Source organism: Gorilla gorilla, chromosome 13 (assembly GCF_029281585.2).
Source record: "Gorilla gorilla gorilla isolate KB3781 chromosome 13, NHGRI_mGorGor1-v2.1_pri, whole genome shotgun sequence".
Lineage (NCBI taxonomy): Eukaryota > Metazoa > Chordata > Mammalia > Primates > Hominidae > Gorilla > Gorilla gorilla.
The window spans coordinates 72,140,895-72,155,000 of record NC_073237.2 but is presented as its reverse complement, the minus strand read 5'-3'; the positions used below and the strand labels follow the sequence as shown (position 1 = coordinate 72,155,000).

The 14,106-nt window shown below is 40.4% G+C and overlaps 1 protein-coding gene across 2 annotated transcripts in view; it reads right to left on the bottom strand.

The window, feature by feature from the left end:
• The window catches only part of PCSK5 (proprotein convertase subtilisin/kexin type 5), a 460,751-nt gene that overhangs the window by 410,202 nt on the left and 36,443 nt on the right, over positions 1–14,106 (bottom strand). For both annotated transcript variants that reach the window (XM_031014780.3, XM_031014779.3), the window contains exon 2: positions 8,954–9,058. In XM_031014780.3, the coding sequence (XP_030870640.2) occupies positions 8,954–9,058 (105 nt within the window). The remainder of the gene's footprint in view (positions 1–8,953; positions 9,059–14,106) is intronic.

The following is a 14,106-nucleotide window of genomic DNA, read 5'->3' as shown; positions in this document are numbered from 1 at the left end:
GATGATGAGAGGCAAATGTGAAATCACCATTCCTAAGCAACCACACAAAGCCTCAGGTACATACCCGAAGAAAACACAGCCACCCTCATTGTGCAGAAACACAAGGCCAAAGCCACAGATCTCAACACACCCTGGATCAGCCCACACAGCTGGATGAGCACAAACCCTGGATTGTTATATTACACTTATAAAACTGCACTGCACAAAAGAAAGCCCAAACATTAAGTCATTATCGCATTTAAAACTGAAGAGCAGCACGTTAACCTGCCAAAGAAAACACCCAGGAGTGCCCGCTGGAAAGAGGGCAGGCTGGGAGAGAGGCAATGCAGCAGTGGCCTACACAGGAAGCACTTGAACTCCAGGTGAAACTCATTTTGAAGCTACGCTAGACCCCATGAAATATTATTTGTGAAAAAGCATGGCCACAATTAATGAAGAGGCATGGTAGCAATGTAAGCCATGTTAAGATTGACCTCAGACACTTCTGAATACTTATTTTTAACTAAATAAGGTTCTTTAACTCCAAAGTTCACCTAGTAGATCAGCTATATGTAAAAAGCTTGTAAATGGTTTTGTCTCCAAGTTCAGGATAGCAAATGTGATGGTTGCCTCCATGGATCAATTACAGATCAATTAGTAGTAGTAAAGAAAAAATACTTCTGAAATTATAAAGTGAATCCATGGGGAAATGGAATTTGACTGATAAGGAGTAGATGTGAACAACCTCTCCATTATGTACAGGGAAGTGCTCCTGTACTCCAGTTACTCCATCACACCTATTTTACTCTTGAGGCAAAAAGAGAAACCCCAGGCACCTGAAAATCTAATCCTGAGCACAACAGGCACCAGCCTGAATGAGTAGGAAACTTGAACTTGCTTTTCTTCTTTCACAGGTCTGAGTTCATCTGATCCTGCCAGCTACATCCAATCACTTCATTTCTCCCTTCCTGTCCTTTTCCTATGCCCTTTCCTCATTGCACAATGCTTGAATGCTCTGCTTTAAATTCTCTTCAGAGGAAATGGCTTATGGATAAATGTAACAAATGGGAAGCTAAAGCCTTGAACTTGATGCTGGGCCACACTTATAAGGAGACAATTGCTTTTCCAAGAGAATAAACAAAAGGCTTCAAATATTTAAAGAACTATTATAGAGAAATGGATTTAACAGTGTATAGAATTCTGGAAGGCAAAAGTAGACTCAATGGGTAGATGTTACAGGCAAGCAGATTATAACTAACACGTTAAATCTCTTAAAATATAGAAGTGTTTGCTCTGTCTGATGGTGAAGCCTCTTTGATTGGAAATGTTCAAACAGATCTGAAAAAATTCCTTTTAGAAGTACAATGGATGGTATGGCAGCATTGGATAGTAAAGTGATCAGACTAAATCAACTCTAATTCTAAGGAGTCTGTGATTCCACAATAAGTAATGTTATATGAATAGCTTTTCCAAGTGAGAAACGCAGCCACACACATCCACGTGATGAGGCAGGCTGGCTGAGGTGAACATAGGGAGCGACAAGATGGGAGATGCCCATTGCTGACCCATCAGAGGGAGTGACACTGTCCTAGTGTTGGATAAAAACTGGCCCATAATAGATTTGAGGATAGAAAAAGGAATGGAAAAGATAAAAGATTGATAGGCTAGAACCTTCAAGATAAAATCTAATGGGAAAAAGGGGAAGCTATGCTTATGTAATTAACTACATATGCATAGGGCATGGGTGTCTAACTTAATGGCAGTTTATGGTTTTTATTTTTAAAAGTCAAATATGCCCTACCCTACTAGAAAAGTTAGGATTTTAGTTTTTCTGTTTTTGGATAAAGGGAAGGAAAATGAAAGAAAATGATCTTCTCCGCACTCCCCCTCACACCCTTCCAACTCCATGAGCAACTAAAGAGCTTCCATCCAATATTCTCCTACAGATAACACTGTCCTTGACCCAAATGTTTGTGGCTCACCAAAATTTATAAACAGACTAGTAAGAGGCTTTGAAAACGTGAACTCAGACTATTGTTTCTAAAATTTAGCTTAGATCTCTCAGAGAAATGTTGTTAAGTCAAAAAGAAAGATGTGGACAAGAAGGATGAAAGCCTTATTGGGCAGACTGCTATAAAATATAACAGCACTTTCTGCAAAACTGTGTTATTATTGCCCTAGTGCTTCTATGTTAGAAGTCTGTGAATCTCTGTCATTTAAAAAGTTAATCATAACATAATGTTAACACACATTATATGTGTGAGTCAATGCTATTCTTGTTCTCTGGGCTCATGTGCCCAAACTGACCACATCATTTTCTTAGCACCAAGAGGGTTGCTCTTACAATGTGGCTACTTTTGCATTTCCTTCTTTGGAGCCTTGTAAGTAAAGAATAAAAGGAGGGGAAAAAGGGAGTGTGCAATTTACTATAGTAAGTAAAAGCCAGGATCTGTTTAGTGTCTGTGGCCCCTACGATTCACTCATGTGTTTTTCCTTTCTTGAGAAGGTGGTGATCAAAAATAACTTTAAGGTTGCATCATCAATCTTCCACGAAGCCATTTCACATGGTCCAAACCCACAAATGTACCCCCACTCTGGCACACAAATCACCCACCCTATCCACATCCAAGATCAAAGAAAGAGACCTGCCCAAGAAACCTAGTCACACCAACACTTGCCTTATATGCCCAATGAAGTCAGCTGGGAGTAAAAAATAAAAAATGAGCTTGTAGAAATTTGCAGTCTCTAAGTATTTTCCCACAAAACACTTATTAATTGGAGAAGGGAAAATACGGGCATACCTTGTTTTATTGCACTTCTCTTTATTGCACTTTGCAGATATTGTGCTTTTTACAAATTGAAGATTTGTGGCAATCCTGTATCGAGCAAGCCTGTCAGTGCCATTTTTCCAACAGCGTGTGCTCACTTCGTGTGTCTGGGTCACATTTTGGTAATTATTGCAATATTTCAAACTTTTTCATTGTTATTATATCTGTTGTGGTGATCTGTGATCACTGATCTTTGATGTTGCTATTGTAATTGTTTTAGGGTGCCACAAACCTCACCCATATGACAGTGAACTTAATCAATAAATGTTGCATTTGTTCTGACTGCTCTAGACTGACTGGCTGTTCACCATCTCTCTCCCTGCCCCCAGGCCTCCTTATTTCCTAAGACACAACTATATTGAAATTGGGCCAATTAATAACCCTACAATGGCCTCTAAGTGTTCAAATGAAAGGAAGAGTCACTCCGGTCTCACTTAAATCAAAAGCTAGAAATGATTACACTTGGTAAGAAAGACATGTCGAAAGCCAGCATAGGCAGAAACCCAGGCCTCTTGAGCCAAACAGCCAAGTTGTGACTGCAAAGGAAAAGTTCTTAAAAGAAATTAAATAGTGCTACTCTCATGAACGCACAAATGATAAGAAAGAGAAACAGCCTTATTGCTGATAGGGAGAAAGTTTTTGTGGTCTGGATAGAAGACCAAACAAGCCACAACATTTCCTTCAGCCAAAGCCTAATCCAGAGCAATGCCCTAACTCTCCAATTCTAAGAAGGCTGAGAGACGTAAGGAAGCTGCAGAAGAAAAGTATGAAGCTAGCAGGGGTTGATTCATGAGGTTTAAGGAAAGAAGCTGTCTCTGTAACATAAAAGTGCAAGGTGAAGCAGCAAGTGCTGATGAGAAGCTGCAGCAAGTGATACAGAAGATCCAGCTAAGATCATTGATGAAGACAGCTACACTAAACAACAGATGTTCAATGCAGATGAAATAAAATAGCCTTCTGTTGAAAGAAGATGCCACCTATGACTTTCACACTAGAAAGAAGCAGGTGCCTGGCTTCAAAGCTTCAAAGGATAGGATACCTCTCGTGTTAGGGGCTAATGGAGCTGGTGACTTCAAGTTGAAGCCAACGCTCATTTACCATTCTAAAAAATCCTAGGGCCCTTAAGAATTATGCCAAATGGAGGGCTGGGAGTGGTGGCTCACAGCTGTAATCCCAGCACTTTGGGAGGCCAAGGCAGGAGGATCACCTGAGGTCAGGAGTTCAAGACCAGCCTGACTAACATGGTGAAACCCCGTCTCTACTAAAAATACAAAAATTAGCCAGGCATAGTGGCAGATGCCTGTAATCCCAGCTACTACTGAGGCAGGAGAATCACTTGAACCCAGGAGGCGGAGGTTGCAGTGAGCTGAAATCGTGCCATTGCACTCTAGCCTGGGTGACAGAGCGAGACTCTTTAAAAAAAAAAAAAAAAGAATTATGCTATATCTAGTCTGCCTGTGCTCCATAAGTGGAACAACAAAGCCTGGATGACAGCACATCTGTTTACAGCATAGTTTACTGAATATTTTAAGCCAACTGTTGAGACCTATCACTAAAAAAAGGTTCCTTTCAAACTATTACTGATCACTGACAATGTACCTAGTCACCCAAGAGCACTGATGGAAATTTACAAGGAGATTACTGTTCTCATGCCTGCTAACACGACATCATTCTGCAGTCCATGGATTAAGGAGTAATGTCTACTTTCAAATGTATTTAAGAAATAGATTTTGTAAGGCTACTGCTCTGATAGATAATGTTTCCTCTAATGGATCTGGAAAAGTAAACTGAAAACTTTCTGGAAAGCATTCACCATTCTAGATGCTATTAAGAATGTTCTTGATTCATAAGGGGAGGTCAAAATAGCAATATTAACAGGAGTTTGATGGAAGTTGATTCCAACCCTCATGGATGACTTTGAGGAATGCAAGACTTCAGTGGAGGAAGTCACTGCAGATGTGATATGTGATAGAAACACCAAGAGAACTAGAATTAGAAGTGGAGCCTGAAGATGTGACTGAATTGCTGCAATCTCATGATAAAGCCTGAACAGGTAAGGAATTGCTTCCTATGGTTAAGCAAAGAAAGCGGAATCTACTGGTGAAGATGCTGTGAACATTGTTGAAATGACAACAGAGAATTTAGAACATGACATAAACTTAGTTGATAAAGCAGTGGCAGGGTTTCAGAGGATTATTGAGTCCAATTTTGAAAGAAGTTCTACTGCAGGTAAAATGCTATCAAACAGCATTGCATGCTACAGGGAAATCTTTTGTGACTACAACTGTGTTGGCAAACACAGAGTCAACCGATATGGCAAATTTCATTGTTGTTGGATTTTAAGAAATTGCCACAGCCACCCCAACCTTCAGCAACCACCACCCTGAGCAGTCAGCAGCCATCAACATTGAGGCAAAACCCTCCACTAGCAGAAAGATTATGGCTCACTGAAGGCTCAGATGATCATTAGAAAATTTTAGCAATAAAGTATTTTTTAATTAAGGTACGTACATTTTTCAGACGTAATGCTATTACACACTTAACAGACTACAGGATAGTATGAACATAACTTTTATATGCATTGGAAAACAATTAGTGTGACTTGCTTTATTACAATATTTGCTTTATTGAAGAGGTCCGGAACCGAACTGCACTATCTCTGAGGTGTGCTTGTAGTAATTTTAAAGTAGAGAAACTGGCAGATACGATATTTACCATTTGTTCAAAGTTAACACTACCAGTAATGAAACAAAGCAGTATCGTGTGCCTCTCAATCTGATGTACTGAGAAGAACACATCACTTCTCTGATCTTCTTGCCAAAAATGTTCTTGCCAAACCTGAATCTAATCATGAGGAAACAGACAAACCCAACTTGAGAAATATTCTACAAAATAACTGGCTTGTACTTGTTAAATGATTTCTAGCTTATGAAAGAAAAAAAAAAAGAAAGCTGAAGAAATATGACAGAGTAAAGAGGACTCGGGAAACATGACAACTAAATGTGTTCCTGGCCCTGAAAAGAGGCAATCAAAAAATTTGGATAAAGTCTGTAGACTAGATAATATTAAGTTAATATTAATAGCCAGATTTTTATTGTTATACTTACGGTTATAAAAAATAATGTCCTTATTTTAAATAAATACACAGTGAATTATTTAGAATTGAAGGCGCATCATATCTGTAACTTGATCCCAAATGTTCAGAAAATGTATATATATGCATACCTTACATACGTATACATGTGAATATCGGCCAGGCGCAGTGGCTCACGCCTGTAATCCCAGCACTTTGGGAGGCCGAGGAGGGTGGATCACGAGGACAGGAGATCAAGACCGTCCTGGCTAACACAGTGAAACCTTGTCTCTACTAAAAATACAAAAAATTAGCTGGGCGTGGTGGCATGCACCTGTAGTCTCAGCTACTCAGGAGGCTGAGACAAGAGAATTGCTTGAACCCGGGAGGCAGCGGTTGCAGTGAGTCGAGATCGTGCCACTGCACTCCAGCCTGGGTGACACAGCGAAACTCTGTCTCAAAAATAAAATAAAATAAAATAAAATAAAATAAAAATAAAAAATATGTGTGTATATGTGTGTGTAGATAGAAAGAATGATCAACTAAGTGTGGTAAAATATAAAACGTTAACATTTGGGGAATCTAGGAAGAGTATATAGAAATTCTTTGTAACATTTTCATGTTTGCAAATTCTCTGTAAATAAAAAGTTTCTGAAAATTAAAACCAACAAACAAAAAAAACAAGGCCAGCCATGGTGGCTCACAGCTGTAATCCCAGCACTTTAGGAGACTGAGGCGGGCAGATCACTTGAGGTCAGGCAGACCACTTGAGGTCGCTAGCCAGCATGGTGAAACCCCATCTCTACTAATAATACAAAAATTAGCCAGGGGTAGTGGTAGGCACCTGTAATCCCAGGTACTCAAGAGGCTGAGGCAGGAGAATCGCTTGAACCCGGGAGCTGGAGGTTGTAGTGAGCTGAGATCGCGCCACTGCACTCCAGCCTGGGCAATAACAGTGAGACTCCATTTAAAAAAAAAAAACACAAAAAACTTAGGAACCCCCAATGTCCTTTGCTCCCCCCACCCCCAACACTGAGAAGCATTGCAATGTCCTGGATGGTCTTCCCTGAAAACAGCAAGCTCCCTTAGGGCACCAATGTGTCTCCAAATCCCAGAGCCTAACACAGGGCCTGGCATATGCTAGGGGCTCGAAAAAGGGCCAAAGAATAAATGAACTACAAGAAAGATCCGAAAGTGTAGGCAAACCCCAATTTGTGGCTCTCTCTCTGCAAAGCTGGTAGGAACCGTGGCTGTCCTGTGTAAATGCTAGGTGGGAACGATGAGCAGACGGCATTGGAATGGAGAGTAAGTTGTGGCTCTACTCTGAGGGATTATTTTTATTGAGGAGGCAGGGGAGTGCAGCATGTACCCTTGGGCTGGCCTGCAATGGCCCCACTCTCCTGAAATAGGAGTGCATTCCAGATACTATGTGTCCTAGCATACAAGGTCTCTGTCGGATCACGCATAAGCCATGTGATGCACTGAGATAAGAAGAAATAAACACCAAGATGCCCCAAGATAACAAGAAGGATCGAAATAGCTCCATGTTCAGTAAATCCTTCATCATGAAAATAATGCCTCATAACATTCTATTCTTACTTCCCAAACCACTAGTACTTGGTTTTTCAAATTCACATTGATTTTGTACATGAGGTCTGAAATTAGTGTCGTTTTAATTACCAAAGTTCAAGAAAAGCTTCAAAAAAGTTTGAGATGAAAAATATTACTTTGCTTTGAAAATGCAGCTAATTCATGAATGTCCCAAACTGACTGCCTTTCCAGAAAAATTCAATTCTGAATAGTGACAAAGGAAAAAATGTGTAATCCACAGACCATGAAAATGTATTAGGGGATATTCCTATAACCCACAGAAAATAAGGACATAGAAAGTATGTGCTTTTTCTAGCCAAGTTACAATTTCATAATCATGAACATATTCCAGAAAAAAATTAAACAAGGCTAACTACAGCACATAACTGAGGGCAAGACGCAATATTGCAAACCTCATTTGCATATTAATTCAAACAGGGGCCTTTTTGCTTTATAAGGAATATAACTTTCGAGGATATCTAGCTGAGATTGCTATGCGCACTGGTAGGGGCTTATCTACCAATTTATTTGAAAATGAGTTCTTAAGGCAAACCCAAATCATAAGGAGGGGAAAAAAGCAAGAACACCCTACAATCAATAATACACAGGGAGCCCACAGAGGAACTAGGGCAAGTTGGTACAGATGCGCCCTCTTCCCCTTTACTTGACACATCAGAGAGGCCAATTAGTTCTCAGTCAAAACTCCATTCCTTCCACCAACTTAATTAATAAGGGCAGATACTGAACTCGACCTCAGAGTCTTAGTTGTCGGCTATTAGTTTGTCCCTGACACCCCTCAGCTTCCCATCTCCCATTTCAAAGCTGCTCCACTTCTCTAAAACGGGAGAACTTAGGCATAGCATGCTTGCTTCTAGGCTCTCCCAGGGGTACGTTGTCTGGAAAACCCAAAAGGACTTGGCACAAGAAAGATACCTGATGAGGCTCCAAGAGCAGGAGTCAGCTTCTCCCCTTTCTGTGTTCAGTATCCCACCTGTTCCAGACACAGTCTAGTCCTGAGGCTGCCAATGGTGTGGGTCTATCAATGCTAAGTAAAATCATGAGGATTCACGGTGATCTGTACCCCTGACCTAAGGGTTCTGGAAGAAACCCCTCCTTTTGTGGAGCTCATACAACCTCAGATCTGTATGCAAATAGCTAGACAGTATGGTATTGTTAACAGTTCAATCATTCTCAATCAAACTCTGTCTTCCCCACTCCCTATCCCCTCTCACTTCTCCGTGAGAACCCATAGCTATGGATACCCCTGGGCTACTCTACAACTGGGATGATAGTGGCAGATCAATAAAAATCAAGCCACTGCCTAGTTTTATCTCAAGAGGAAGCATAGACACTAGACCAAAGGATAATATGACAGTTCTAGAAATCTGAGCCTTCATGCTGGTCCTCAGCCCCTAGTGTGTTATTACCAATGAAAAATGCAGAAGCTTTGCCTCTTGGTCCCCACGCAACTGGTTCTTCTTACCTTTGGTTCCATTGAAATGAAACTGTGGGTCCCTCTGCTCGAGATAACTGACCTTTTAATCGTCCTGCTATGGTAGAAGTGGTAGTAGTCCTTCAGGGCCCCTATCTGCAAAGGAAGGGTGGGAAGGAAAGAACAAAAAAAAGACATTAATGTGTGAAAACCGTCTTCTGTTTTCCTGTTTTTCATTTAAAAAGGAACACAAAGCAAAAAAGGTCCATAAATTATGCAGCTGCTGGCTGTGCTTAAATGTTACCTGAACCTTGGTGATCACTTTTCAAAAGAAAGACATGTGATATGAAATGGAGTGTCCTTGAGGCAGTGACTGTGGAACTGAAGATTATAACGGGGCAGCTTAGCCTCTCCAAATCTCCTTTTAATGTTTAATTTATATGCAGCATTTTAAGTAATTCTATATCAATCTATACCCAAATGTGGGAAAGAGGGGGAAAAATCAAATAGCTATCTAGTTATAAAAACACATTGCATTTTGTTTGCTCTGAGAAATGTACAATGAAGGACCTTGTTAGATTATTTATACAGTTAATTTGAAATATGTCTTAAGCAATTGATCATTCACAAAGATAACATGACTTCGTTTGTTTCTGACTTCTGTAGACAGTATAAATATATAGCTTATTCATTTATTGCAAAACTAAAAGTAAAATCGCGATTTCTAAAACAAGACAAAAACATACATCCTACCTATCAGCTAAGCTTCCTGTATAAAAACAGTTGGTTCTACTTTATCTTATCCATTTCTCTAACATTCTAGTCCTCTCATTTACATACACCTTTCCTCAGTTAGGTCTGTTTAGGATGGCTTTGAAAATAAGCCCCTGTCCACTTTGGGAAAGCAAACTAGCAAAACCTCAACCAACCATATTTTCTCAGCAAATTATAAAATGTGGATCACAGAATGAAAATTGAACTATGCATTGAAGACAGAAGAGCTTGGTTCTAATTCCAGCTGACACTCACCAGAGCTAAATAACATACACTAAGTCTCTGTTTTCCTTTTCTATAAAATTGGACTTTGGGCTAGTTAATTTCCAAGACCACTGCAGTGCCCAGATTCCATTCTTTGACACTCACATGCTTTGGGCAAATACTATAGTAGCTATTTCTCCAGGACATCCACGGCTCTGCCCTAAAATAATAACTATCATCAGGATGTTTTCCAGTTGGGACAAGTCAAAAGTTCAGCTTTCCTAATTTAAAAAAAAAAAAAAAAAGTCTTGGCCCAGGTTAATTTTTCCAGATAAAAAGTTTATTTCTCTTTCCCTTCTGTTCATCACGTTCTCAACCACCATCCCACTCAATTTCTGTGCTATTTAGAAATCATGTCCTCACTAGGGCTTTACACAGTAATTGAATGTCTCATCATTAAGATTTGAAACAAAGTCTAAGTCTCACATTTTTTATTCAAGTGGAAACTGCTCTGACCTACACAGATGAAATCCTGCACTCTGAAAACAAGTGGGGAATGCAGGCGGGGAAGCCTCTCATCTCAATGATCCTGGACTCTGAAGCAGCAGTGAACAATGAGGAAGAGGGCACAGATGCCAGCCCCAGCCTCCAGGAGTGTTTTAAGGAGGGTTTTACAGGCCCATTTTAAGATTCCAGAGGACTAAGGGTAGAACTCAGGAGTGGTTGCATAATCCTTTACAAGAAAACCTTAAAATCCCAAGAAGCTTAGAGTTGTCATCTCCTGTAACTTTTGTCAAAAGCACTCTTTGGTAAACACAGTAGTTCTCATGGAAAGAAACAGAATTTCCATAAGGAAGATTGTCACAGAACAACCCCCTCTCATATCTGTTTTCTATACAGTAGCTGGAATGAGGCTTTCAAAATACAAATCTGGCTGTGTTCTATGGCCTACCCCTGCCTAAAATCCTTTAGTGGATTCCCTTTGCCCTTAAAATAAATAGTATCAGTCAACAATTAATACTATTTCATAATATAGTTTTTAAAAGTAAATCAGAATAATAATATTGTATTAAACTTTTATTCACACCATGCCAGGGAACTATTCCATACGCTTCATCTAACTCACTGAATAGACCATTCTCCTCCTCTGACCTAGGGGCCTGTGTGGTCTGGCCCAGCCTCTCTCTGGCCTCATCTCAAATCACACTCACCAGCATTCTCTCTGTACTCTGGCTGCTATTGTTTGGCTGCGTCCCCACCCAAATCTCATCTTGAATTGTAGCTCCCATAATTCCCTCATGTTGTGGGAGGGACCCAGTGGGAGATAACTGAATCATGGGGTGGGTTCCCCCATACTGTTCTCATGGTAGTGAATAAGTCTCAAGAGATCAGCTGGACACAGTGGCTCATGCCTATAATCCTAGCACTTTGGGAGGCCAAAATAGCTGGATCACTTGAGATTAGAAGTTCAAGACCAGCCTGCCCAACATGGTGAAACCCCGTCTCTACTAAAAATACAAAAATTAGCTGGACGTGGTAGCACATGCCTGTAATCCCAGCTACTCAGGAGGCTGAGGCAGAAGAATCACTTGAATTTGGGAGGCGGAGTTTGCAGTGAGCCAAGATTGTGCCACTGTACTCCAGCCTGGGCAACAGAGTGAGACTCTGTCTTTAAAAAAAAAAAAAAAAAAAAAAAAAAAAAAAAAGAGATCTGACAGTTTTATAAGGGGAAACCCCTGTCGCTTGGCCCTCATTCTCTTCTCTTGTCTGCCATCATGTGAGACGTGCCTTTCACCCTCCTCCATGATTGTGGGGCCTCCCCAGCTACGTGGAACTTAAGTCCATTAAACCTCTTTCCTTTGTAAATTGTCCAGTCTTGGGTATGTCTTTATCAGCAGCATGAAAATGGACTAATACACTAGCTATGCTGGCCTTCCTTCCATTCCTTGACTGTGTCAAGCTCATTGCTCCCTCCACCTGCGGCACCTCCCCTACCTCCACCCTCTCCAGCTGAACTCCTCTTCCTCATAGTTTGTGTCTCAAGTAGGAAGTCTTCCAAAACTCCCCAGGCAAGGTCAGCGTCATTAATTATACCATCTCATATTAATAGAATCATAAGAATATGCACCTCTAGTTATACCTTAATTAGTACAAATACTGGTTTAATGCCTGTGTCCCCATCAGCCCATATGTTCCATTGAGACAGGAAAACATCTGTTTTGCTCACCATTTTATTCCCAGCTCCTAGTGCATGGCTCAACACAGAATAGAATCTCATTAAAGACTGCTGAATGAATGGCCTAAAAATCAGAATGCAGCTGGGCACGGCGGCTCACGCCTGTAATCCCATCACTTTGGGAGGCTGAGGTGGGGGGATCATGAGGTGAAGAGATCAAGACCATCCTGGCCAACATGGTGAAACCCCATCTCTACTAAAAATACAAAAATTAGCTGGGCATGTGGTACACGCCTGTAGTCCCAGCTACTCGGGAGGCCGAGGCAGGAGAATTGCTTAAACCAGGGAGGCGGAGGTTGCAGTGGGCTGAGATCGTGCCACTGCACTCTAGCCTGGTGACAGAGCAAGACTGCGTCTCATAAATAAATAAATAAATAAATAAATAAATAAATAAATATCAGAATCCTTAAATTATTGAAACCACATACAGTAGAGCTACATACAGCTCAAAATCTCTAGTATGAGTATCAAAGAATTATCACATTAAGGCTAATTTCAGCAAAAATGGTTTAGTTCTACCTTAATTGCAGGACCAACTCTTCCAAGGTTCTGAAAGTTGTGGGTTGAGACATCTCTACCCTTTATTTTCTTTCGTTTGCAAGATAACAGCTAAAGCGTAAAGTGCCTTAGTTCAATTACTCTGCCCCATCCAAACAAAATAATCTATCACCTTCTAGGACTATATATATATATATATGTATGTATTTATATGTAAAAGCATGTTTATGTCTCTCATCTATTAATATGCATGTCCCTTACTGATGAGAATTATCTTTTATATTCTTTCAACAGCACCAACATGCTGTTGGGCATTTAATAAATATTAAGAAGAAAAATGTCACAACATGTTGGAAGTTATTCAAAAGAAAGGCAGTGTATGAAAACAGCAGTGATATTATCTATAAGCAGGCATTCCATCTAGCTTCTCTGGGGTAATGTAAAACAAAAGCTGATTATGGTTACGTTATTCAATAGCAGCAAGGACTGAAACAAGGAACAATATATAACTAACATGGGGATATCTTATAAATAAATCAGAAACAATAGGAGTATATGAAGTATAAAATCGATAGCAAACAGTGCAAAGCCCAACCTTTTCCTTAAAGCTAGCTACATAAAGGAAAGAGAGAATAATTTCTTCGCTCTTAGCCCTCTAAAGCTCCTCCTCTGTACAGTCACACACTAACACAACTCTGTACACAACTCTAAGTCAATGAATGTCATCTCTTGTTCCTAATTCTGTCAAGTTTTTGTGCTTTTTCTTCCTGAATGATAGCCCGTCACCCTTGCACCCAGAATTTTCCTATCTCTATCCTTTCTAGAACCAAAGTGTGTTCTTAGGAAAGGCGTTGTAAACTATTTTATACTAATAAATGACCGGTAGATTCAATGTTTCAGTTCTTTCAGGGAAAACTGCATTTGATCAGAAAATTAAAACTTGAGCCAAATAAATGAGTTCACAGAGCCTGTAATTTCAAAAAATAATCACTGAAGTTTTTGGTTTACTTTTTTTTCTAGCAGCAGGAGGGCACCTTCCCAATGTTCCTAAATTTTCATATCACAAGCAAGCTGATGACTTTTGAACAGACAGCTGAGACCCACGTGTTAACACTGGCTTTGCCCCTGATGAGGAGCTGTGTGGCCTTTCAGAAATCATTCACCACTGGCAGCTTCACCTGAGCATGCAGCGAAACCCCTCACCAGTCTAATGACTCCTTGCACAGAGTTTGCAGCTTCCTTGTACATAGTTATGCAAGGTGACCAGCCAACCCCCACAGACAGTTTACCCAAGACTAAGGAATTTCCTGGGACACAGGATTTTTCAGTGCTGAAATAGGGACAGTTGGTCACCTAGTTATGAAGCACTGGGGTCACCAGCACTGTGGCCACCTTGAGGAACCTGTCAGTTCTCTTGGGCTTCTTCTCTGCTTGGTTTTCCCTCCTGCCTTCTTCAATTTATAGATTCCTCCAAATTCTGTACCTCCTTTTT